This window comes from Odontomachus brunneus, unplaced genomic scaffold, assembly GCF_010583005.1.
Source record: "Odontomachus brunneus isolate Ranch 3 - 2012 unplaced genomic scaffold, Obru_v1 Obru_scaffold_058, whole genome shotgun sequence".
NCBI classification, from domain to species: Eukaryota; Metazoa; Arthropoda; class Insecta; order Hymenoptera; family Formicidae; genus Odontomachus; species Odontomachus brunneus.
In genome coordinates, this window is record NW_022639508.1 from 897,839 (window position 1) to 924,066 (window position 26,228).

At 39.5% G+C, this 26,228-nt stretch overlaps 4 protein-coding genes across 8 annotated transcripts in view; 2 read left to right on the plus strand and 2 right to left on the minus strand.

Moving 5' to 3' along the window:
* Window positions 1–1,082, plus strand: part of LOC116845823 (ubiquitin carboxyl-terminal hydrolase MINDY-3 homolog) — a 3,225-nt gene extending 2,143 nt beyond the window's left edge. The window contains exon 5 of the mRNA XM_032818955.1: window positions 1–1,082. This exon is cut by the window's left edge and continues 102 nt beyond it. Within this exon, the coding sequence (XP_032674846.1) occupies window positions 1–205 (205 nt within the window). The 3' untranslated portion in view covers window positions 206–1,082.
* A 747-nt stretch (window positions 1,083–1,829) lies between these two features.
* LOC116845822 (another transcription unit protein-like) lies at window positions 1,830–5,476 on the minus strand. Of its 2 annotated transcripts, none has more exons than XM_032818954.1 (6): window positions 5,214–5,476; window positions 4,282–5,037; window positions 3,515–3,942; window positions 2,751–3,341; window positions 2,242–2,443; window positions 1,830–2,049 (listed from the first exon to the last, which is right to left on the minus strand). In XM_032818954.1, exons 1-6 carry the CDS (start codon window positions 5,257–5,259, stop codon window positions 1,904–1,906), a joined length of 2,169 nt encoding a protein of 722 aa, XP_032674845.1. In that variant the 5' UTR covers window positions 5,260–5,476; the 3' UTR covers window positions 1,830–1,903. The 2 variants fall into 2 exon arrangements, with proteins under 2 accessions (XP_032674845.1, XP_032674843.1); XM_032818952.1 differs by having other exon boundaries at window positions 1,830–2,073; window positions 5,214–5,475.
* Window positions 5,477–7,263: 1,787 nt separating this feature from the next.
* Window positions 7,264–8,439, minus strand: LOC116845817. 3 transcript variants are annotated; one of them, XM_032818938.1, is made up of 3 exons: window positions 8,038–8,439; window positions 7,694–7,820; window positions 7,264–7,628 (listed from the first exon to the last, which is right to left on the minus strand). In XM_032818938.1, the coding sequence occupies exons 1-3, from the start codon at window positions 8,154–8,156 to the stop codon at window positions 7,326–7,328; spliced, it is 549 nt and encodes a 182-aa protein (XP_032674829.1). In that variant the 5' UTR covers window positions 8,157–8,439; the 3' UTR covers window positions 7,264–7,325. The 3 variants fall into 3 exon arrangements, with proteins under 3 accessions (XP_032674829.1, XP_032674830.1, XP_032674831.1); XM_032818939.1 differs by having other exon boundaries at window positions 7,989–8,077; XM_032818940.1 differs by lacking the exon at window positions 8,038–8,439 and adding an exon at window positions 7,941–8,003.
* LOC116845819 overlaps window positions 8,249–26,228 on the plus strand; it is a 37,898-nt gene continuing 19,918 nt past the window's right edge. Inside the window, exons 1-4 of one of the 2 annotated variants that reach the window (XM_032818941.1) lie at window positions 8,249–8,447; window positions 9,433–9,478; window positions 9,579–9,782; window positions 10,980–11,086. In XM_032818941.1, coding sequence (XP_032674832.1) covers window positions 8,317–8,447; window positions 9,433–9,478; window positions 9,579–9,782; window positions 10,980–10,988 — 390 coding nt within the window. In that variant the 5' untranslated portion in view covers window positions 8,249–8,316 and the 3' untranslated portion in view covers window positions 10,989–11,086. Of the gene's footprint in view, window positions 8,448–9,432; window positions 9,479–9,578; window positions 9,783–10,979; window positions 11,087–26,228 lie in introns of those variants that run through there. The other variant, XR_004378343.1, reaches the window with a different exon arrangement.

Below are 26,228 nucleotides of genomic sequence, written 5' to 3' on the forward strand. Positions count from 1 at the left end.
GGATACGTTTGTCTTATATCACTACAACGGTCTGCAACGTAGCAATCCAGAGAATAGAGTGAAGTATCACAAGGGACAAGCGGTACTACTTGAGTGCACCGTGAAGTGTATCATGGATAGTAATCCTATGCTGACAGTCCTGCAGACAAAGTGGCCAAGGATTGAGATACAGTGGGACATAGAACGAAATCCTAGTTTAAATTAGAATTCACAAACTATAATATAACAGACGATGTAGAGTGACCTGAGCGAGCGCTTCTATAGGATATCGTTGAGAATTACCATTTCAAAACCGTAGTCTAGTCAAATCGGCCATCTTCTGATTCGGTGAACATAATGGTATTGAGTAAATATACCTGCCAGTAAGCAACAACTAATTATTTTCACGGAAGTATCTAGCAATTTGTAATGCATAACGCATAATTGTTGAAGACTAAATGTATCCTATGTCTAAATATTGTATCGTGTCGAGCTTGTTCCCACAGAAAAGCGAGTCAATTTATTATTTACACAAACTCTAAAATTTGGTTGTGTGCAACGGAATATCTGTGTTTTCGAGCGCTTCTTAAAATTTTTCGGCACAGTAGGATTTGATGGTGGTCGATTACAAATAACTTATAATTATCTAAAATCCCTTAACGAGGATATTAATTTACTTAATTGTTTATACTTCAGTGATCTTCCGTTGCATTACGATGGAAGATTCCGGACTTTTTTTTATTCGGCAAACTTATTGTATATTATATGGTGAACATAAAATCTTACTATATATATAAAATATTACAAGACGCCATTATTTTAAAACTATGCGTGTATTGTTATTTCACAATTCTTGTCGAGTAGCTCACTACGCTTAATGAAACATGTCGATAAAAATAATCGAAGTTAAGAACAAACAATTCTTAACAAAAGCGCCTTTTCACACAATTACTACAAACTTTAACCATATCTTTTGTCCGATTACCAGAACATATTTAAAGACAACTATAAATCTGCTGAAAACTAATGTGCGAAATAAAATACAAAGTTCTTTCAGGATGTGGATATTTTTTACAAAATAAATTATATAATTATTTGGTCAATATTTATTTTATATATATTTGGCCAAATATTGGTCAATGTCTGGTCAGTATTTATTTCATACTATTATAGAAAGAAAAAAAATGACAATGAATAAACTTGCTACTTTTGCTTAAAAATAGTTACTATAATCTGTTTTAAAAGTGCCCTGTAATTATTAATTAAAATTTAAAATCCAAAATAGAAAAATTATAAAATAATTCCAAATATTGGATCTCAAATCTTTTATGTTAAATTAGTTTTCAGTATTATACAATCGTTGTTTTAAGACATTGTTATTTAAGACTGAAACCCTAACTTATTCTATAGGCTTATAAGTTAATATTTTATTTTATATATCTATAGCTTGAAAGAAAAATGTAGACATTTGAATACTTGACTAGCAGACTTTAATTAACGAATATTTTATTGTTTTTGAGAATAGAAAATCGCGGTTGAGAAAAATTTATGTTCAAAAATCTTTTACATTTTGAAGCTTAATAATTCTAGATGTTATGATTATCTATCTTTATTACCTACCTTCATTTCTTTCCACTGTCAATTTGTTCCTTTTCTTCCTTTTCTATTTATCTTTTATACAGTCGCCACACAAATTGCATTTCCGTCTAGTTATATAGATATCGAAAGTTTTCTTCCGTTTTATTTTATATTATTCTTATTCATCTTGAGATTTCAATTTAAATTTAGATTTATATTATTCTTATTTCTTAACTAGGTAAGGCTTTTTGAAACACATCTTTACTACCACCTAGTCTTTCTTCATTATTATTATTATTAGTGAATATTGATCTTTTTTCAAGGTACAGATATTTATATGTACATTTCAATCACTTGTATTTTCAACTTGATTGTCTTCCCCACCGCTTTCTGAAGAACTTTCAGAGTTCGACTCTTCGTCTGAATCTTTAAGTACTTTACCTTTGAAATTCTTTTTAGGCCTAAGTGTCTCAAAGTCCGATCCTTCTTCATCTGATGAATATATATTTGAAGCAGCTATAATTTAAGAATATTGTTTCGATATTGTCGGCAAAATGTATCAGCTTATGTCTATTTGTAGTTAAATATCATTATCTTTTGCGTTGCAATTATGGTTATATATAAAGATAATACTCATAAATGATACATTTTAACGCAATATATAGATAATGTTTTGTTACAAACCTTTAGCAATTGCGGCGCCTCCCTTTTTATATTTATTTTTTATGGCTGCTAACGAAATCGCACCCTCATCATCAGAGCCGTCATCATGATAAGCATCGCCACTATATGCTCCTGCAGTACGGCTAGTATTCCTGACACCTCCAACACTCTTTTTAGATTTGCTTTGGACTCGCATGGCCATGCGTAGCTTCTCTTCCTCTTTCTATAAAGATACGAGTAATGACACATGTTACTAGTTACAGTTGTAAATTGAGATTAGCGCAGAAGATTCGAATAAATTGTGTGAAACAGTTTAAAATATTGAAGTTTTAAATTGTCTTAAACAGTTTAAAATATTGAAGTTTCAGATTCAGATAAAAACTGAACTCGAATTTCCTTCCTCTCAATTTTACAAGATTCAAATGATTTAAAGTTCAATTGTAAACTTTAAATTCTTCGAACAGTTCGAATTATTCAACCATCTGAAAATTCAGAAAATACAAGTTGTGATTAAAATAATAGCGAGATACCTTTATCATTTCATATCTGTTCTGATCTGGATTCATTCCCACTTGAGAGAGAACTTTGATGCCGGAGGTCTTTTGCGATCTGTCAGCTAATGACATGGTCATCTTTCTGTGTGTGAATGATTCCGTAGAATGCGGTCTGAAAGTTAATTTCGTTCTGAACACTGCTTGACCTTGTAGACCGGTACCTTGGCGAATATAGAGATGATTATGATCGCCTTGTAAAGGCTGTTTGTACACATCGAAGATCTCAGAGCCCAAGTGTAACGACATACTACCGTCCGACCACTTGACAAATCTCGCGTTACTCTCTTTTACTACTTTGCCCTCTTCGTTAAATGTCTCTTTCCATCTCAGTGTGTTTTCAACTTTAAGTTTCAGACGAGCTCGTCCCTCTTCGTCCAGAGTCTCTTCTTCGTCAATTTCATCCTCGTAAGTCTCATGATCGAATGGTCTCGTTTCCACGGATAAGAAATTCGGCAACTTAACGAAGTGAATCTCACGTCCGAGGTCAGTAGTGATTTTTGGAATTTCCACGTCAATTCTAGTTTCTGGTGGTAGTTCTGGTTCTTCTTCCTTATCTTTATCTTCTTCCTATAGAACAAATACGTTTTATGTACGTTTTCTATGATTATTTTACATAAAACTTTTTTGTACCAATATAAACGATATAAAGCATCGTAAAGATGTAAGAGAACGTAAAGAAAAATAGGTAGTGTAAAAAAATAAGGTATAAAGATTACTCAATTCATGTTTCATTAACTTACATCTTCAATAAGAGCCCGATGGCTGGGACCTTCTCCACCACTTTCAGATCTTCCGCGACTATGACTTCTACTTCTACTTCTACTTCTGCTTCTGCTTCTACTTCTACTTCTGCTTCTACTTCTGCTTCTGCTACGACTCTTGCTCTTACTTCTACTTTCCCTATGAATCTTTTCTTTTTCCTTTTCTTCTTCTTTCTTTTCTTTCTCATCGTCTGTACTAATATCACTCGCATCGCCGAACAACGCGTCCGCGGTTGGAGCAATGCTGTTTTCCTTGTCCGCCGTTTCATTCTCGGAATCTGAGTTTATTATCTTTTTAGATCGTTTATTGATTTTCTCCGTATCCGAGCCAGATTCGCTGCTCTTTCGTTTACTTTTCGATCGCATTTCGTTATCGCTTTCGTCGGATTTTGGACTTTGATTGTCACCTAATTAGGAAGACAATGTCAAAATTAGTTTATACAAGTGTTATTTTATGGATATACAGGGTGTCCCACACTGTCCTTCTCATATTAAGTGGGAATATAGAACGGGCTGAGGTGAACATAAAAGTCCTATACCGTTTTGCGATATTCGCAATAATAGTCGAGACATTAATTAAAAAAGATTGATGAATGATCACGCGCGATATATTTTTATTTTAACGTATTTCGCAAGAATTTTTAGCATGCATTTTCTAGCTTTTGACGTCATTAAAAAGAGATAGACAATGCGAGGGGCCAGGAGCCTTAAATATCAGAGCTGAGATGAAACAAAGTGATACAAACCTGTCTGTTTAAAAGATTTGTTTGATTCATTATCACTTTTATCTTTAGGACTTTTCGACTGTGATCTCTTAGTATCTGATTTTTCAGAGTCTGCTCTCTCGGTAGGTTCATCCAACAATTTTGCATTTCCAGATGCGGGGGATTTCGAGCGCCTTTCTGCTGGAGAATGCTGACTTATAGAGCCTGTTGATTTGTTGCTTCTTTGAGAGGAAACACTCCTAGATCTACGACTCTTTGGAGAATCGTAACCAGAACCATTGGACGCGGGTGAAGCTGGAGATTTGGATTTTCCTTTTTGTGATCTACGTTCTGAGTGGACAGATTTTGGACTAGCAGGTGATTTTGAACTTGTAGAGTGCACACTCCCATGCGGAGACTGTGATCTGGAAGACTTTGGAGACTCTGAACTGTTGGAACCTACTGATTTTGGAGTAGCGCTTCTGGATCTGCGAGAGCCAGACTTTTCACTCTGAACCGAGCCAACGCTGGAATGTCTAGAACCTGATCTCGCTGGTGATGGTGATCTCGATGGACTCTCTGACTTGCGACTACCATCTAATTTATTCGACTCAACTGTTTGGCTACTGGACCTCGAGGATCTACCGCTAGCGTTGGACACGACAGAACGTGCTCCATTTTCATCCTCAGAGTTCTGTTCACTCCTGGCATTGTTCGACGCCTGTATTGGAGCCTGTGATGTCGGGCTACCGCTGCGACTCGATCTTGAGGAAATGGAAGCATTATCAGATTCTGATCCTGAAAACAGAACTTATGTGAAGGTATGTACTGCATACTATATTCAAACATAACCTTAAAAACAGCATCACTAAACGAACTGTTAATTAATGTCACCAAATCAACATTACACTCTTTTATGTGTAATTCTTGAATTTGCAGGATGATATAAATATAAAATAATTGACGTTACATACCAGAATCACCGCTGGAATCACGCAAAACTTCTCGCATTGGTGACATGTTCACTCATCAACTATCGCAGACACAATTAGATACAATGCACGCGTTCCTTCCTTCCGAATTGGTATACAGTCCTTATTTTTTAGGACCTTTCACCATTTACAATGTTAGGTATGAATAAATAAGGCCTTAGCAGGTTCCAAAAATCAACGGTCTGAACTTGTTCAAATACGTCTTATCATGCCAGCGGTTAAACCGAAACTACAATGCACGCGTTCACAGAAGTAAACTTCTTATGGCTTTTGCACACAGGACGCGGTAATGCTTGCTGCGCGGCGGAAGTCTGCGCGACAGCCAATCAATATGTTGTTTCTCCGTAAGAACTAGAAAGTTATTACGGAAAGTAGAATATTGATTGGCTGTCACGCGAACTTCCGCCGTGCGGCGGAAGTCCGCGCGACAGCTAATCAATATGTTATTTTTCCGTAAGAGCTAGAAAGTTAGGATGCTATTTCACGTGTCGTACGACAAGCTTTTCGGATACGTTTATTGGTTGGCGAATAGAGTATTTCTAGGTTCTCTGTTCGTCAACCAATGAATGTATCCAAAAAGCTTGTCGTACGACACGTCAAATATCAGCCTTATTACGGAAAACAGCATATTGATTGGCTGTCGCGCGAATTTCCGTCGCGTGGAAAGGGGAGCGTCCCGATTGACCACGGTACGATTGGACACAACCAACCGATGAAAAGAATTATCTAATGAATTACTAGGTCTAACCAATCATTACAATCTGTGTCCAATCGTATCGTGGTCAATCGGGTCCCACCCTGTGGAAAGCATTACCGCGTCCTGTGTGCAGGAGCCACCAGCCATAAGGTTTATTCTTTGTAGCTACTGCTGAACTGGGAGCTTATTACGGTTCTGTGTGAGAAGTGAAAATGCGAAAAATGAACGAATTCACTAATGTTGACCAATGAAATTATAAATATTTTAGTAAATTCGTTCACTTTTCGCATTTTCGCTTTTCACACAGAACTGTAATAAGCTCCCTGGTGCAATATATTGAAGTGAGACAAATATACATTTTCTCACTCTAACTTATTGCACTATTCAACAGTGCAGCTACAAAGAACAGACCTATAGGCCTGGTTTACATTGTGCACTTGATACGCGTACTAATGCTCAATTTCTTCACCTCCGGTTAACTTTATCTGCCAGTTATTCTGTTGGAATTGACCAATCATATTTATGCTTGGCAAAATTAACCAATCACGGTTGACATTTATCCGACAGATAAAGTTAACCGGAGATGAAGAAATTGGACATAAATAGTAACTTTATATTAGATAATCTTAATATCGACAATGCATATCAACGGCGACGCATTTAATCAATACAATACGTTTTGTTGATGAATATTATACCAGTGTAATATACCGTTGTTTATATATATCGTCGATATTAAGATTATCTAATAGAAAGTTATTATTTAGTACGCGTATTAAGTGCACGATGTAAACCAAGCCATAGTCAAAGGTCTAAAGCTCCTTGAACCTGAATGCAAATAAAATCCAAATCTTTTTTATCTCGAACCTCTTTGCTCGAATGAGTTTTACTTGACACCGTTAGATGGCTCCATTATCATTATCGAAGGACAGAGGTCGAAGTACAATTCAGCAAGTTGACGTACTTTTATTTTTGAGTTATTTAATGGGAAATTAAAAAACTTTCATCTCTACATAGTACGGCTTAAGTAACAACTGTCTGGTAAGCAACAACTGTTCAAACATTCTTTTTAAATGTCACGTTCAATAATTTGTTAGAAAACGATTTTATCTTTATGTTTCACGATTAAACAGTTAGCTGGGAGACTATCTTATTTTCAAGCAGTATAATGATTTATAATTTATTAAATTTTGACAATTTTTCATGATAGAATGAAGTAATCGTTTAAATTTTATGCATGATATATTTATAATACGAAATTAGGAATAGTTTCAAAGGAAGGAAATTATGTATAAAATATGATACGGTCTTAATGACACGTTTATTTTATTTTCATTATGTTTTTATGGAAATAACATCATTTATTGCGGAATTCGTATGAATCAAGTTAAGCAGACTCAATCAGTACTTTCTTCTTCTCTCTCTTCTTCTCTTTCATATTCGGTTTCTTTCTTATTTTCCGACTGTGTTTCTTTATGGTTTTCTGATTTTATTTCTTCGCTTTTTTCTACTTTTGTATCGTTATCTTCTGTGGTCTTTAACTCTGTCGTGTTCGAATTCCCATTCGACTCTCGTTCAATTTCCTTTTTCTTCGGATTTGATTTTTGTAACACAAAATCCTGTTTCTTTTTTCCCATCCATCGATCGGTTCGCGTTTGATACTTAACAGTCACACACGTTGGAACTTTCCTTTTGATCAGCTGTAATATAAGATATTTTGTTTCGATCGCGGCAGTTATACAGCAATCATTATCAAATTATTTACCATACGGGGTAGTATTCTTTTGCCCGCGGTTTTCTCGGCAATCGTCTCGTCCCAGACTCGCTTCTCCTTCCACCAAATACGCTGATAGTCATTTGTCAGCAGTTGCTCGATGCGAGGCCGTTCTTCTCTGTAAGATTCGCGTATAAATATAAGAAAATATGTCATCAGATTCGCGTATAAATATAAAAAAAAACGTCATCTTCGGCTAGCATATATGCACCCACATGATTGTTATTGTTCTTATTACCGTGTTATTTTTAAATACATATCATATCAAGAGTAGTTTTCAAATTACAAGCTAATCTCCCGGTTCTCGTTCGAATTAACCTTCGAACATGACGTACTTTTCATATGAGGGTATGAAAACCTTCGTCGTCGCATAGTTCGAGGACACGATGTTGTCCGGTGCACGGCGCTGCACTGCGGGTATCCATGTTTTCAAACTCGCTTCGGTGGCTTTCATGAGGACAGCGTTGGTGGCGCTTGCGAGCGAACCTGTGTGCGCGTAATGACGCAATCACGGTTTGAACGAACCGCCGAGATCCGTATGTTTCGTCGCGTTTTTCAACGATGCACCACGTTCTCACCCCGAATTCAACGACGTGTTTGTGCAGAAGGTTATCATGGATGACGGCGGACCATGGAGAGACTCGACAAATGCGAATCAACGTCGATGTGCGTCGAGCGAGGCAGCGGCGGTTGCGAATAGGTTACTCGACGAGTACACAAATAGCGGGTACACAGAGCAAGCTAGGTGAGATGTTCGTATACATCTTTATCAATGTAGTACGAGTTAGTCGTTCAAATAGGATATATTTTTCATACAGATCGTCTTGCTGTCGTTCAAATAGGATATATTTTTCATACAGATCGTTTTTTAGCGAGGAACACTGTATTATGCAAAGCCATCTTATTGGCTACCTGTCATCTAAGATATCTAAGACAATCCGTAGTCAGATAAGACAGCTTTGTGTAACAGTATTCCTTGCTGGAAAACTGTCATGAGAACTTTTGCGTTTGTGTAATCCGAAGACACGACGTTGTGGGGTGCATGACGTGGATGTCCATGGTTAGGATGTACTTGACAAGGCGACGAGCCATGGCTCGGCAGTTTGTTCAAATCGCGATGACGCCATTATGCATGCCCTACAATAATGGGTTTGTTTTCTGTTCCTGCACTGCTGAACTGGTGCAATAAGTTAGAGTAAGACAAGTATATTTTTTCTCGCTCTAACTTATTGCATTAGTTCAGCAGTGTAGAAACGAAAAACAAACCTAAAATATCTTAAGAGGTCTGTTCTTTGTAGCTGCACTGCTGAATTGGTGCAATATATTAAAGTGAGACAAATATACGTTTTCTCACTCTTACTTATTGCACTAATTTAGCAGTACAGCTACAAAGAACAGGCCTTTAGAAGTGTCATCTTGGAAGATATTCTAGATAATATAGCCAATAAGAGGCCTGTTCTTTGTAGCTGCACTACTGAACTAGTGCAATAAGTTAGAGTGAGAAAACGTATATTTGTTTCACTTCAATATATTGCACCAGTTCAGCAGTGCAACTACAAAGAACAGGCCTAAGATGTCTTCGTTTAAACGGTGTTTTTTCTTCAAAAGTGGCCTGTGTCATATAATGGCGCGATTGCGGTTTAAACGGGCTGCCGAGATCCGCATGTTTCGTCGTGTTCTTCAACAGTGCACCGCGATTTCACCTCTAATTCCACGATGTGTCTACGCAGGAGGTTATCACGGATAACTGGAGACAACGGAGGGACACGGCAAATCGTGTGGGTGCATATATGCTAGCCAAAGATAATATTTTTTTCTTATATTTATACGCGAATTTGATGACATATTTTCTTATATTTATACGCGAATCTTACAGAGAAGAACGGCCTCGCATCGAGCAACTGCTGACAAACGACTATCAGCGTATTTGGTGGAAGGAGAAGAGAGTCTGGGACGAGACGAGTACGAAAAATTCGCAAATGCGAATCAACGTCGATGTGCATTGAGCAAGACAACGACGGTTGCGAACAGGTTACTCGACGGGGCGCACAAGTGGTCAGTCTGGTACGAGTTAGATAACGTAAGTTTGCATATATATTTGTCGATGTAATGATGAATTATTCGTTTGTCTAGGCAGTTATTCCGCAATCGGGATAAGAAATGATATAATGATACAATATGTATGTGTATATGCGTGATTGATGCACATATGCGGAAAGTGAGAATGCGAGAAGGAAAGAGGATGATGAGACATAGCGATAATGTTCAAGACGTATTAGGACGCGTATTCGAATTCTAATTATGCCTTTTTTATTTCAAGTTCCGTTTTTCTCGTACAAACATCCAGTATAAGATCATTTAACTTGAGAGAAAAAATATCTGAGAAATTAAAAATGTACTATATATTATAATAACATACTTATAAATATTTCTTAATGTATAAAATATGTATAATATATAAAATATTTTTCAAATAAGAAAATACATATTTCCTTAAAACTTTATAAAAACATTAGCTTCTTAAAAAGCTAAAAGTAATTGTTTATTCTGTTTAAATAAGAGTTTAGATTTAAGAGAAAATACGTTATTATAGTGCCAAATAAATATTTGCTATTTTTTAGATATTTTTTTCTCTTAGTGTACGCATCAAGAATACGGTCCCAAATTTGACCTCAAAATTCGTACTCGTGCAATACTGGCACTTGCTCTCCCATTCGCGTATTACATTCTCTTACGTTCTTATAATATATAAAATATTTTTCGAATAAAAAAATATTTTCTTAAAACCTTACAAAAACATTAGCTTTTTATGAAAGTAATTATTTATTCTGTTTAAATAAGAATTTAGATTTAAGAGAAAATACGTTATTATACTGCCAAATAAATATTTGCTATTTTTTAGATGTTTTTTCTCTCAATGTACGTATCAAGAATACGGTTCCAAATTTGATCTCAAAGTTCGCACTCGTGCAATACTGGTACTTGCTCTCGCATTCGCGTATTACATGCTTACGCGAGGTGAACGACCGCGCGCACTGTATGAAGTAAGTGGGCGTGGCTGTGTGCTTATCTGAGTCGCGGAGGGGGGGGGGCTCGAGCGCCGGGCTTGTGCGGCATACCATCGCGTACAGTGCGTAATATGACCTACCGGAAGCAATAAACAGAGTTCCGCACTCCATTCGCGCGTTGCGTCGTGCCTATTCACAGCTCGCGGCAGCGATAATGCCGAACGATCTAAAACGCGGATCGACATAATTGTTAATAACTCCACTTGCAGAAGTCGTAGCGACTTGAAACAAAGACCACCGAAAAGGGGAAGTTGCCGCGCTGCCGATACACGTGAAATCATCCATCTGTGCCATAAGGATCAAATATAATTATCATGTAAGTCCGAAAGATATTATTTTTTTTCATATGCGTTAAAATGGATATTAAAATGTGTTAAAAATCAGTGAGAAACCTTTAGATTTACAACGCGAAGTGTTAGTTTTGTGTTTGATGGGTTTAAAGTACAATTGAAGAAAATAGCAAAATTACAATAATGAGAGCTTCCTATCACTGAATACTTTTTGCTGTAGTGTCAAAGTTCAAGCAGTTAACAAATTGAATTTCGGTAGAGCAAAGACATTATTTATTCCTATTTTAATGACACATTTTAGTTGCTACAACTATATTTTAGTTTCTGCGGCTAATCTTTTTTCTGCGGTAAATAATAAAAATCGATGGGCAGATAAAACAACAAACTTTCTTTACTCGAAAATTTTTTTGTCATCGGCTTTAAAAAATTCGGTAGGATTCAAGAATACAGAAAGGAACTGTAAGAGTAAAAATAACAGCTGTTTGCTCAATAATACTGTGCAGACTTAAATTTATACTCAGTATAATGACAAAAATAGTGAAAAAAGTTGTTGGCAGATTTAAAATAAAATCCCTTACATTTCAAGAAGCATTATTACATATTCTAAAAATAATATTTGCCTTTACATTAAATGCTAGCATTCATATTTGCAAATTATTTGCAATGTTTGATAATATAGTCAAAATATATATTTAATTTAATATATAATTTAAATAAAATTGATTTTTTTGTTGTGCGAAATAAATATAGTTACACATGCTGACAGAGAGGAAAAATATAAAATATAAAAAATACTTATTTTGTGGATATTAGTGACATATTTACTTAAATTAAAAAATTTTTTTATATACTTACAAATAGAATAAACAATTATATTCATGGAAAATTAAGATTGTAAGAAAATTTATTTTTTCTTATTTGAAAAATATTTTATATATATTGATATAAATATGCTATTAGTACCCACTGAGTGAATATTTTTTTATTTTTTTAGATATTTTTTCTCTCAGTGTACAAGTGAAAAATATTCAGAGATTCACGAGTATGTGATGTATAATGATTGTACAATGACTGTACCAAAATAACAGGCAAAAAAGGGCTATGTCATCCGACGCAAACCTTTTGTATTCATCGCCGCGAGTAATCAAAACGATCAACAACTGAAGTATTGTAGAACTTTAAAGCAGTCAAATCTGTCGTTGCACGTCGTGTATTTTTCCTATTATTACATTACGTCGCGAGCCAACAAACGATCTATACACGTGTGTATCGGTGTGTTAGTTTCAATTCTCGTCGTTTGATTACAATATTTCGTCGGCTCTTTTGAGATAACTAATTAGGCCTTCGTCGGCATCGCGTTTATTAACATATTTCACTGATCATCGAATCATCGTACTTATGGAGTATCAATGCCACGAAGCGAACTAAGATGTCCGGATGTCAGGATGTCCGATTCGAAAGTAAGAACGGAAGAAATACTCGATATATCATGTATTTCCAGGTGCGTAGAATTATTTTCGATTTTAATTGACATTTGAAGAATTTATCGAGAATATCCGCGTCGAAATTTAGGCTGACATTTATAGCTTTTAATTATTTTACGAAATATAGTTTGACAATCATATTTTTACGAATCTCTGATTATTAATCAACGTGTATGCATTTTATACAACATTTTATACAACAATAAATACTAATCTACAATCGTATAACGGTCCATGGGATTAATCATGCTTTTAATCAAAGATCCTGAATAATTTACAGTTATGAATATCGGACGTAACATCTAATGTAAATCTCGCAAGTATTATTTTTTGCTTCTAATAATGCTCTTTAGGCCGCAAGGCATTCCATCTTGAATCCGCCAATGCCTTCTTTTCATTTACGTTTAGCTTTGTCATTGTATTGAAATCTCTATTAGTAAACAGTAGATCAACCGCTCTTCTTTACCTTTATACCTCTTCCTTATTTTAACTTTCAAATTCTATCGAAATTTCCAACGCATGAACACAAATTTATCTATATTAATTATTTTATATTTATCTTACGTACTTTATTTACAATTAAATGAGAATTAAGTTATTAATATATTGTTTATTGAAATTAAGAGTTAAGATTAAATGTATATAGAGAGAGAGTGTGTAAGAATATCGAAATAATCGAATTGTGATACAAATCTTTTTTAAGGACTATTCAACATGGAAAAAATAATATAGTGAATAACCATTTGTACATGGAGATAATATTATAATTTTCTTTTTTATATAAATTCTTTTCAATCTTAGTGTGTTTCTAGTAGTGTAGGAATAGACCGTTAGTAAAATCTATCTTGCCAAGAAACATAGTAAATTTCGCTGAAAACGTAGCGAATTTTCTAAAATAGAGCATTTTTTGGTTTTGATATAATTCTATAGTAATGTTTTCGGGATTTCTATAGTAACTTTTACTATAAAGTTCTCCCCATATAGCGTCGAAGTATGCTGTGTTTTGGAGATTTACATTGGATTCTACAAATTCGTTGGAATTTGCAGAATCAATGTGGAGACGAAATTTCGACTTGGGTTTCGGCACAGCTTTCATCGCTCATTCGCCAATTCGTTTTTGATGTATAGTATTTGCGATAAATCGTATCGGTGATACTTTGAGCATCAAGATTATCGCGCTAATTATAGATACGCGTGCCAACCGCATTAGTCGCCGTAATAAGAGCGGGCTTCGCTTTGGCCTCAGGTTGCGTGAACGTTGGCCGTGAACGCCGATTAATCCAGCGGTTTAATGCCTTCACGCATGAGCGTACGCGTAGAAACTCGCTCGTCCGCGCGATTTAACGTCCTTTTATTAAAGGGGGGTTTAGTCGATGCCGGTTTCGCTTGAATCGGCATCGCCACGTCGACTCGTTCTCGCCAGAAACGGCTTCCGGTGTTCGCGAACATAAACAATGATGTAAGCCGCGACGTATGTTTCGTAATGCAAGACTAAGTCGAGCTTAATCGCGACAACTCGTTTTCTCAACGATGCACTATAATAACTGACAGCTAGTCGGCCGCCAATCACTTCGCGACTTTGCAGCTTACCCGACCAGTTGATACCGTTAATTCATTTACTTACAAGATGTTCCTGAATGTTACGTATCGGAAAGATCCTAATTAGCGGAAAAAAATCAATCATTCGCAGTCCGCGAGACTTCACATGACTATCAAACGCGATCGAGCGGAACGGAAACTCGCCATTTTTTCTCATCTCCCTTTCGTCGGTCGAGTTCGGGAAGGTTGACCCATTAAATCTCGGGAATTAGCAATGTAGATAGCGCCAATTAACGCGCTGCGAGCGCATAGATATTCCTCTCTCGCGTAATTCGCGAGGCGGTTTTGCGCTTACGTAATTGTAGCGGTCGTTTCGTCGAGAAAGTCCGCGAGAAAGCTCGCGGGAGACGAAACTGAAAGTGGTCCTGTCGAAAAAATAAGGTGGCACAAGGAGAGCGGATAAATACGCGAGGAACGATACAATCGCGAAGGACAGTCGTGTTCATGCTAATGAAGCTCTTTTTTTTCCCTCTCCTCCTGCATTGCGATGCTAATCACCACGTTGTATGCGTATTACGCGTACGACATAGCGCGTGTCGCACACGCTTGCGTGCCTTTACGTCGGGTTTTACAACAGTCGTACGGCAGGGCCACACCCGTACGGAATCAAGGTCGATCTCGATTTCAAGTTCGATATTTTTCTCCTCGTCGTCATCCGAATTCCGTTTGACTCGACCGTGTTGCGGGCAAGGGATTCAATTCCGTGCTTGTGGTTCGCGTCGAGGCATGTTTCTTGTCGCTTCCGTCTCGCCGCCGTGCGAGACTACTTTTGCTTCTTAGTTATTACCTTTGCATTTTTTTGTACATAGAGATCTTGTAACATGAATTACGAGATTTTTATAATTTCGGACCATATAGAATTACGACCGCAAAATTACTATACATTTGTTTAAAAATGTTACGCACGTTTCATTACAAAATTGCTATAATTGCTTGCATGTTTTTTTTATGTCGTATATGAGGTATATCGTTAAATTTACTATTTCTACACTGAGAAAAAAGTATTTAAGAAATAAAAAATATTCGTTTGGTGAATATTAACGACATGTTTGTATTAATATAAAATGTTTTTTACAAATAAGGAAATATACATTTTTTCAAATCTTTGTTTTTATGAAAACAATTGTTTATTTTATTTGAATAACAATTTTGATTTTAGTAAATATGTTATTAGTACCCACCGAATAAATATCCTTTATTTATTAGATATTTTTCTCTTTTTCAAAATATATAGTAATTTATATTATTATTTATTATTATTTATATTATTATTTATTATAATTTTTCAATATATAGTTCTGTTTTACAAAAAATATTGAAAAAATCGGAAATATTGGAAAAAATTAATTCTAACGTAATTTTTACTATAATAAAAGCTTTTCCCGTGTACGTTTCTTATCGCAACGAGAGTGCCTCAGCATTTATTTGCATGTTCGAATAATGATTTCCTTCATGATAACGCGGTTAGATTAATTAGTTAATTAAGCATCGAAGTCCGAAGGGGCTATAATAATTAATTGTTTGTCTTAATGAGAGATACATGATTGCATTGCGTTTCTTCGTGATTTTGCCTCATTTTAGCGATCCTTATCGCAACTGCGACTACGTATATCACTTTTACACGCGAAACAGTCCCATTTCGCGCAATGACTCGACTCGACGTAGCTGAATAGTCCAATCGTCACCGTCGAGAATTCTCTCGTCTTCTTTTCGCGTTATACACAGAGAAACCACTATCGCGACCCAAATACTATTTGCAATCGCATTTACGGACAATGCAGTCGGCCTGTGTGTGTACATTTTTTTAATTTATCGCGACGTCGGGATCGTAGAAAGGATTTCTCGGCGACATAATTGCGTGCGCGCTCGGCTTTGGTCGCGTTTCTTAATTGACTTTTTTATCGGATTTAATCGGGTTACACAATGTCGTTCGCCGTCACACGGATCTCGCACGCACCCACAAAATTTGCATAAAGGATATCATGTTCCACGGCCGGAATTGGCACGGCCCGCATAATCCCGGCGACTCCCTGGCGGCCGTGGTCGCGATCGCCTTTGCAATAGCTTTGATATGCAAAACCGCGTTTTCGACTGGTACCGCGCGCCCGACGTGTGTAAATTTCCCATTTAACATCCCCGACTCGGGCTCTGGCCGATTCGCGTTGATATCGCCGTCGTTGTATTACACAATTGACTTTTCATGAATCGTCTGCACGATTCGCCGTGGACGGAAGTTTCGCGGAAACTTTCGAGTCTCGTCAGAAATCGCGAGATTTGTGATGATATGATGGACGAAACAGTTGGAAAAATTCTCATATACAAAGAGAGTATTGTAGTTTTCCTTTTTTATATAAATTTTTTCCAATTTTACTGTATCAATGTAGGAATAGACTGTCAGTAAGGTCTATGTTAAGGAACATACACGGCGAGAAAAAAATATCTAAGAAATAAAAGATATTCATTCCGTGAGTACTAATAACATATTTATTTATTCTAGTGTGAAATATGTTAAATTAGAAAATGTACATTTTCTCAAAAGCTTGGCTTTTCATGAAAAAGCAATTCTTTATTTTATTTGAATAAAAGAATTTAGATTTTTAAGTCATCTTATTAGTACCGACTACACAAATAGATATTTTTTACTTTTTTAGATATTTTCTCTCATAATGTAGTGAATTTCGCTAAGAATGTAGCGAATTTTTTAATAGCACATTTCGGTTCTTATACATATTATAGGTATACATAGAAATAGTGCATATTAAATCAAATTACAAAATGTTATGGTAAGTTTTTTACTATAAAATTCTCTTCGTGCAAAAAATTACAAATTTAATCGTACAAAGGCATTGACGGCAAATGAAAACGAAGAATAAGAATATTCACTTGGTTAGCAATTTCCTCATAATGAAACGTCGCGTCTCGTCTTATGCCTGCTCGCCGCGCGGAAGATCGCAGGTGATGTCGAATAATTCGTGGATCATAAATTAGGACGCGAGAGCGTGCGGGATTAAAAGCGGATTATTTGTCTTAAGTATACGCTTCGTGTTTTACGGGCGACGTGTGAGCGCGCGCGCGCGCGCGCGAGAGAGAGAGAGAGAGAGAAGGCCCTGAAGAAAATCGAAAGTACGGCACGGCGCCAGCTGAACTTCAGAGATTGGAGGGCCCCGTCGCGTCGTTGTCCTCGTCGTCATCCCGATGCCCGGTTACGTGATTTGGCAAATTGCTCGTATCGTTAATTAATGGAAAACGGGCGTCTCACAGGTGTGCAGCTGCGCTCGCGCGCCGCATCGGCCGGGCAGATGCGCAGAGATTTTTTATTTACCTCCGTCGTTTATAACAACGCGCCGTGATTATGGCAAAAGTGAATCTGGGTCGGAGAAACCTTCCGCTGTCGCCGCCGCTCTCGTTTTCGTTCTTCTCCTCCATCTCCTGTCTTTTCTTTTTTTTTTCTTCTGAGGTTTTCTTTTTTCCGTCCTCTTGCCAGTTTTTTGTAGTGCTACGGTCGCGGGCGTAGTGCCGACACATCTGGCGCGATAAACGAACAATCTGATATGCAAATGCGCGCCACGCCGATTGCGCGTTTCCTTTTCACCGTGCGGCGACAAATCGAGAGTGATTCCGTACAATCCGCCACGGTGTTAACGAACATGATACGGGGAACGTGTATCGCTTTGTAAACGTTACGGTACACGTGATATTTCGGTCTAGCATATATAATAAGCGCATACATGCCGCTCTTAGCTTTCGCACAGCTCGAAATAAATTGCGAGGATAGATCGCGCCGAAATTCTCCACGGAGCAGCGCATGCATTTTACTGTTGCCGATTACGGCAACAGCCGTGTTGCACGCGTTATATTTACGTATAGCGTCGGTCGTGAAAAAGTTTCGCAGCCATTCCTCACGAATACTTCCGCCGAATAGAAAGTGAAAAGTGAACAGCGGATAAATTAGCCGCGGGTATTCCACATTGCGCGCAGCTCGAAATCTCCGCGGCTCGATCGAACGTCTTGGAAGGGGGGCGGGGGGGAGGGTGCGCGATTCTTTCGCATAATCGGCAAGATAAGGGGACACGCGTTACTTTGTCGTGACGATAACGATACAGAGCGCCGCGGGCTGTCGCGTTTCTCCCGCGATCCGATCGCCAACGGTCGTTATAAATTAAATTCGATTGCATGCAGAAGGACGCCCGGTGTCGACCGATTGTATCGATGTCGAATACAGACGCGACGCGGGTGACGCGCTGGAGAAAAGTCCGTCGTCGCTGTCCGGTAGCCGTACGTTTGTCCGTTGCAACAATGCTGTCTCCGATAGCGCTATTGTCGATCATGCAACGGCGATTGCCCGTCTCGTCGTATGTCGCGCGCTTCCATCTCGGAGAACCCGTTGCCTGCGGCCACGGTTCTAAATCAGATATGCGTTTTGTATTTCGAATGTTGAGACACAGTGGCGGTGATCGTTTGTTACAATAAAACCAAGAGAGTGTGTGAGGCAGAAAAGAGAGAGAGAGAGAGAGAGAGAGAGAATTGAATTAATGGAGCAAAGATACTCTGAGGATCCCTGGCCCGTTCACGTAGAAGGCCGTCGGCGTGAACGTCTAAATGGGATTGTTATGAACTTTCTGATGTCTCTAACGCATGTCTTAAATGTCTCTCGAATTTTTTTTGCGGTCTGTCTGGAATATATTAATGTGAAATGGATTAATTAAAATCAAATTGCGAACAGCCATCGGGTCGCGTGACGTAATATTTGTAGGCAGTAGAAATCTCCGCTCCATAAGTTTGTATTTGAATGTACAAGTGCCGTTCAAAAAAATACGTGGCCTAATATAGAAATAGCGCGAATTTGGTCAAATATTTATTACTGTATTTCAGAGCTTTTCTTTATTAAATTAAATATGGCAGTATAGAGTGATCTGTCGACCAGTCTTCGTCAGAGAGTGCGTCAAAGCAAACACCTTTGTACATTCATTGTTTTGACTGTTCCTTTATTTTTGGAGTGAACCGGAGGACTCATCGACGGTTATACCAGGTGTAGAAGTATGAAACCGGAATTTTTTTATACAAATAAGACGTCTGTTGTTCGAAAGTGATAAATAATACTTTATTCAAAATAATTTCCACTGTTTTGAACACATTTTTCCCACCTCTCTGGCAGTTTATGAATGCCGTGCCAAAAAAACTTTTCATCTTTTGAAGCGAACCAGTTATCTAGCCATTTTTCCACATTTTCATACGAATCGAAGCGTTGGTTAGCGAGAGCGTGTCCTAGCGATGCGAACAGGTGATAATCGGACGGAGCCAAGTCTGGAGAATAAGCCGCATGCGGTAGTAATTCCCAACTGAACGACTCGATCGTTTCCTTGACCCGTTTTGCTGTATGTGATGGGGCATTATCATGGAGCAAAATGACATTGTGTTGCCTTTTTGCATATTCTGGTCGTTTTTTAGTCAATGTTCGATTTAAATCGATCATTTGTTGTTGGTAGCGATTAGTATTGACGGTTTGACCAGGTTTCAGCAGTTCATAGTTCATAGTTCATAGTTCATAGTTCTTCGTTCCTCACGTCAAAATCACCACTTTTGAATTTTTTAAACCACTCGAAACACTGAGATTTACCAAGAGCATATTCACCGTAAGCTTCGACAAGCATTCGATGTGATTCTGCAGCAGTTTTCTTTAAATGATAACAGAAAATCAATGCTGTCCGCAAATCATAGTTAGTAGGCTCGAAACGTGACATGTTTAAGGTTATACAAAAATATACTAGAGAATGAAAGTTGGGGTTATGTTTGTTGACAATATTCGTCAGCTGTTAGGAGAATATAATAGCGCGGCAGTAGCGGTCTTACGGTCACTAAACTGAACGCTGGCACCATTTATAGGGGAATTCCGGTTTCATACTTCTACACCTGGTAAATCGATGCTAAAAGTTTTTCAGACTGCGAAATCGTGCGCCAAAAAATGCGAGAAACATTGAAATTGTTCAGTCCAGTCTTTGCTGGTCTGAACAAACGCAGGACCCATCGCTCGCAGAGTTCACGTTGTCAAACAAGGTCTGATCGACAAATCACTTTATACTGTCATACTCGACCCAATGAAGGAAGATTCTGGAATAATAAATATTTGACCAAGTTCCCGTTATCTCTGTATTTTGCCATGTAATTTTCGAGCGAGCCACGTATTCTTCGTTGAATTTTTCCTTCCCGCGAACGTCGGAACGTGCGGGAACTCTCAGTTTTACCGGGATCGATAACCGTCGACTATCCTGATCGTTTCTTCTCGTTTCTTCCGGGAGCTTTATATGGAATAAAACCCTTCGCGGAGGAGAGATTGGAAAGACGATGGTGGACGATGCTATTTACGGGTTCGCGCGTTCCGCACGTAATCGCCGCGTAAGGGGAAATTATTTTCGATCTGAGAATAGCGCGCGCGCGTTAACGGGTCAAATGCACAACAACACAGCAGTTTCCGTTGGAGAACGTGATTCACGATCCACGAGGATCGAGGATCTACGTATAGCCTCCGGCCGGTTTCTTGCTCAACCGCTCGATGTTTCAAAACGCCTGTGCGCGGAGCATCATCACGCGGCGCGGCGCGGAGACGCGAACGATGAAAGAGAAGAAGAGGAATATTAGGAGGGGGAGGAGGAAGGAGAGGCGCCCCGGTGAACGTGAGATCGCGGTTAGCGAGCACCTGCGAAGAGACGTTCACCGGCGCGTACGTGCAGCACGCGATCTATCGATATATCGGTATCGCCGATAACACCCCTCGACGCCGAGTAGCAATGAGGAGGATTCTCCAGCCGGTCGTGGCCCCGCACTGGGAACACTCGTTCTGCAATTTTGTAATGGCTCTGTAAAACGTCGTGAAACGTTGCAGGACGTAGCTACGATATAATTGATTCTGTTACACTCGTACGTGCTGCCCGAGAATCGCCGTATGATACTTCGGAAGTGATCTTCGTCCGATGCGTCAGATTAGACGTCTCGCGGCTCTCAATTCCTTTCCCAGGTCCCCGCCTATCTGAAAGCGGGGTTGGGTATCAATTACGTGTATAAATTATGGTACTTTACACTGAGAGAGAAAAGAAATCTAAGAAATAATAAACATTTATTTGCACGCAGGGAATACTAATAACATATTTACTCATACCGATGTAAAATATTCACTTAGAAAATATACATTTTTTTAAAACCTTTGCTTAACATGAAAGCAATTGGTTATTCTATTTAAGTAAAAGAATTTAGATTGAAGTAAATTATTAATTATGAAGTAAAAGAATTTAGATTAAAGTAAATTATTAGTACGCACCCTAAATAAATGTGTACTATTTTTTTTAGATATTTTTTCTCTTATTGTATGTCTACGTACAGATTATGTATGATGCCAGCTATGTAGACAATGAGCAATCGTTGTTGTGCATTTGACCCGTTAACGCGCGTGAGCTATTCTCAGATTGAAAATAATTTTCCCTTACGCGGTGATGACGTCTAAAGAATTTATAGCTTGTTCAAAGACTAATCAAGAAACGTATCTAATTTTATTTAACCTTTAAGATTCTAACGTAAATTTATGAACTTATTACCTAAACAAGTTCGGGTTCACAGAATTTTATGGTTATATTTTTACCTTCAAAGTTCTACCTCAGATCTACCAATCTGTCACATAATAAAATGGAAATTTCAAACCATTTGTATTTTTGGTAAACGTCACACATTTATAATTGATATTTGAAGATATAACTATCTTATAATTTGATTATTCTCTTTTTCCATATATTTTAATATAATTTATAATATTCTGTATATAGTCTCTATTGTCTACATGAAAACAGACCATACATGCACATGGATAATACGTAAACAATTCGCGTAGACGTGAATTTAACATCCACGGTACAATCCTGCTTTCCCGCGCTTTCGGATTCATGAGTGAACTCCTTTTGAATCTCTATTGCTTGAATGTCCATTGCCACATATTCGCAAAGTAGATATCTTGCGGCAAGAGAGAGAGAGAGAGAGAGAGAGAGAGAGAGAGAGAGAGAGAGAGAGAGAGAACCCTTTTATCATATTTCTCACGAATTATATCCGGATCGAAACGCGAGTGGGAGAGACGCAATCGATTAATTGGTTTACTTCTCTACTTACGTCCTTCAATGTTGAATTGCAACACGGTGCGTTATAGACCCGACATCTTCTCGTCATCGTATCGATCGGGATATTTTGCAAATCATTGCTTATGAAAGCGCTCGACAAAAGCGAAAAAATTCACGCCGTCGAGAATAAAGAAAGTCGATCCCTTTTTACCGATCGGCGCGTCTTCCGACCGCGAGGCTCTCCGCGGAAAGAAGCTCATCTCGAGCGTTGCGGCGTTGGCTTTACGGCGGTTATGTTAATTAGACTGGCCTTTCGACTCCCGCCTGCCTGCCTGCCTGCCTGCCTGTCGATCGAGACACGGCGCTGTTACTTAATCCGCGTGCCCCGACACGATCGACGATCTACATTCCCGGACGATCTACTTTCAGAAACGCTCCTCACTCTCGTTCTTGACCGAATCTCGACGATCGCGCGAATAGACGTTAGATCCCCTTCCGAATGATTGATCGACCGACCGATCGATTCGAAGAAGTACGCCATACTTTGAACCGATCCTCGTCTTTGATGTGAAATCGCCCGCGTAGAAAGTTCGACAGGACGAGATTAACTCGTTAACGCTTCTTTTTTACTCCCTGTTCCGCGATAACTGAATTACGGTAAATAACGAACTCGTGTACGGTTGTTCGCGTGACTCGCGGCACCGAGGAGCTTTCAGTCGAGCATGGTCGACGAAGCAGTGTCGGGCATTAAGTCGATTGGAACTTTCATCGAACAAAATAATCGGTAAGTCAATAATGAGAATCAATCAGTCGTCATGTGTAAAATCGCGAGTAATTTCATCGACTGACGAAATCAATTATTAATCAGATCTTGATGTCATGCACTGATTAGTAATTAATTTCATCAATTCAATGGATCAAATAATTCGCGTGGTTTGCGCGTGTGAGGATTGATTAGTGTTGATTGTTGACTTGTTGATTATTTCAGTGAAAGAGAGATTTTGAATCGATCGATGCCGAGATACTGCGACGCCAGGAATACTTAATACCTGCTCATGATTAATCCACATAATGTCGTTTGTAGGTTGCAATATTTTCTCTAGATAATCTTCTGATCTTGCCATCTTTGGCACATATATCCGAGTGACGTACGACATTGTTGGCGCGAACGTCTCGCGAGAAATCACAAGCGGCGCACGAGGAAACGAGATTCTTAGGCAGACGAGTGCGTTCTATTAGAAACTAGTTTCGCTCCTGCGTTAATCCGCGGGTTGCACGTTCGTGCTGCTGCTTTTTGCGCGTTGGTTTGCGTTCCCCTTTCAACTCGCCTTCCATAATCGCGCGCAAACGGCGCAAACGGTGGTTTCAGATGCGCGCGTCTTCGCAATTCCTCGGCAATTAATAAAATCGTTTCGATGCGCGCCTCGATCTGCTAATCACAGTGGCGAGTGCGTAACTCCCGGCCTCGGTGTTTCGGACCGGGGAAAATGATCGTGTTTGTTGCTTTCTCTTTTTCTCATTTTCGTTCTTCTTTCGGAAAACCTCGGAATCAGCGAATCGATTGGGAAAGAGGCGAAGAGGGTGCGCCGTTACACCTGCGGTAATTGTTGGTAATTAGTAACGCGCTCGGAACGTAATCTCGGGTATTTCGCGTTCTAATCGCGCGGGGATAAATCACTTTTATTAATCGCACGATTGCGAAAAGTGGGCAACGCGGCGCGGAGTGCAACTTTGTAATTCAAGCGCGAAGGCGCTCGCCGCTGAGGCATAATATTGCTCGACGTGTTGTGACGCTGTGTTGCTTATCTTCGGGGAATTTTCGTCGCGAGGAGCCATATCCCGAGTCGAAATTTTCGCCTTACTTTCGGTCCCTGAACTTTCTAACATCTATATATTCGGAAGGATCAATGTACGTTTAACAAAATAACACGTGGAAACTGAAATTTCTTTCTTAATGTCTGGCAGACAGTGGCAGGCAGTGCACAGATTATTGTAGTTCTAATATATAGAGCCTCTCGGCAAAATTAGTAGGTTAAATAGAATCGAAAGAGATCGACGTAGGCCTCGGGGTACCGAAATAGACGTTGAACAAAACGTTGAGGCCGAAAGAGTGGGATCAAAATTCCGACTCGGGATCTCCGAACTCGCGGCGGGTTTTGAACTCTGCGAACTGTATCAACGGGGTATGAAGATTTTTACAGCTCTGTCTCTCTCTCTCGAACACCCACGTCGTCATATATTTGCGAGATCGGCGAAAGCTCGGCGGAAAATATCGGGGAATCAATTCTTTCTGTCGTTAGCAATTGCTCGGCTGGCCGAGCGAGCGCGACTGACGGATTGCGTAAACGTGACATATCCGTTTACAACTATTCAGCTGTCAAGAGCGTTCTTTGTGCAAACCCTCGCGGGACGCACGCGATTTGCTCTTATTTCCCGCGATAACGGTCATTAAGCGGCGAAACGAACGGCTGGCAGTGAGCGGGCTAAATCATTACGATATTATTCAGTGACAGGGTGTAATCATCGAAGGCGAAGTCATTAAGGCCAAAATTGCACGTCGGCCCGTTCGTTGTGTTCATAGCTTCTTTACCTACCCGCGGTTTCACGCATTCGCGATCCACTTTGCTTCGCGGCGTGACGGAGAGCGGGGGCGGAGGGGAGGACGACCGGCAGATGAAAAAAAGAAAGAGGAGAGTCACTGAAATTTCAACTCGATTCCTGCGAAACGTGTCTGAAACGTGCCATAAACCGCGATTTTTATCGATCTCTACCGTGCGTATATAGTTTACGACGCTGTGAATATATTTACGGTAATTTATGATGACTGATTTTATGGTGAATTTACGAGATGTTTGTACAATTTTTGCGGTTCCGTAAATTTCTGATATAAATAACGGTGCGTATACCCGCACCGAGGACGCGCCTTGGACGTACGCATCAGCGCTCGATTTGTCTATTTCTCTTTCTTTTTGCGAGCGGGCCGGATGATACGCAACGTGAAATCGCGATATCGCGAGATTCGTGACGCTCGGGTCGGCTTGAAAATCAGGATTCGATTCGCGAAACTACCGCCGCGCGTCTTCCCATTCACTTTGCGATCCTCGTTCGCTCGGCTGACCATATATTAGCGACGAGCCTGTCCCTGTCTCGCTCTCTCGCTGCATTTTATTATTAGGCACGCGTTATGGGTCCGCGCCGATTGCGCAAACGCGTCGCGGGACGAGTTTGCACCGATTGAATTTTCGTTGCGTCCGAGAACGTTCCAAAGAGTCTCCCGTCTCTCTCAGGGCTTGATTGCAGCAAACGCGAAATGAAACGAATGACGAGAGCTCATGAGGCAACGCTAGAGTTTGAGTTGTTGCGATTGCTCCGATTATAGAGTAAATCTCTCTTGAAGATAGTAACTGTCGCAGTCGTATTCCGTCGTGAGTACAGAAAATTCAGCATGCTATGTTTTTGTATACATTATTATTATTACATCAATATGTATGAGAATCACATACCCGACGATCTTACTCAAACTTTCTCACGTATATTCACCGGAAGTAATTTTTCGTGCGCCAGTTATCAACGATAAAACTCGCGCGTTCGACCACGTGTCTCGGGCGCGTGTTTCCGTCGCAAGGGAAATATATTTCATTCCTTCATCGGGACGAAACGAGCTAGCTTGTAGTCCAACGAACACGATTCCCCCCGTCATACCGTGGAGTATCGGTGTATCGTTAACGCGTCTAAATTGACCCCCCGATCTCGCGTTGCATAACACGGCCCGTTTATCCGGTCGTTTGCACGTGCGAATTTCGCTCATGTTCGCGAGTGATTGCACGATGTTGGCCACTCTCGTGGATCACGTCGGGTCGCAACCCCGTTTTGTTTCGCACGCGATACCGACGCGATTACGACGGTACAGATGGATAATCGACCGGACGGTGTCGTCACACACCACGGCGGCAGGCGGGTGTAGAATGGTGGAAAGAGGGGGGGGGGGG

Bases quoted from the DNA above. Each gene is read 5' to 3' on its own strand.
- LOC116845822 (XM_032818952.1), bottom strand. From the start codon at position 5,259: ATGTCACCAATGCGAGAAGTTTTGCGTGATTCCAGCGGTGATTCTG. The intron at 3,943-4,281 runs GTTTGTATCACT...CTTCCTAATTAG, and splicing joins CAAATCTTTTAAACAGACAG to GTGACAATCAAAGTCCAAAA. The intron at 2,444-2,750 runs GTATCTCGCTAT...GTATCTTTATAG, and splicing joins ACAGATATGAAATGATAAAG to AAAGAGGAAGAGAAGCTACG.
- LOC116845817 (XM_032818938.1), bottom strand. From the start codon at position 8,156: ATGAAAGCCACCGAAGCGAGTTTGAAAACATGGATACCCGCAGTGCAG. The intron at 7,821-8,037 runs GTACGTCATGTT...CGAATCTTACAG, and splicing joins TTCATACCCTCATATGAAAA to AGAAGAACGGCCTCGCATCG. The intron at 7,629-7,693 runs GTAAATAATTTG...CTTATATTACAG, and splicing joins AAAGAATACTACCCCGTATG to CTGATCAAAAGGAAAGTTCC.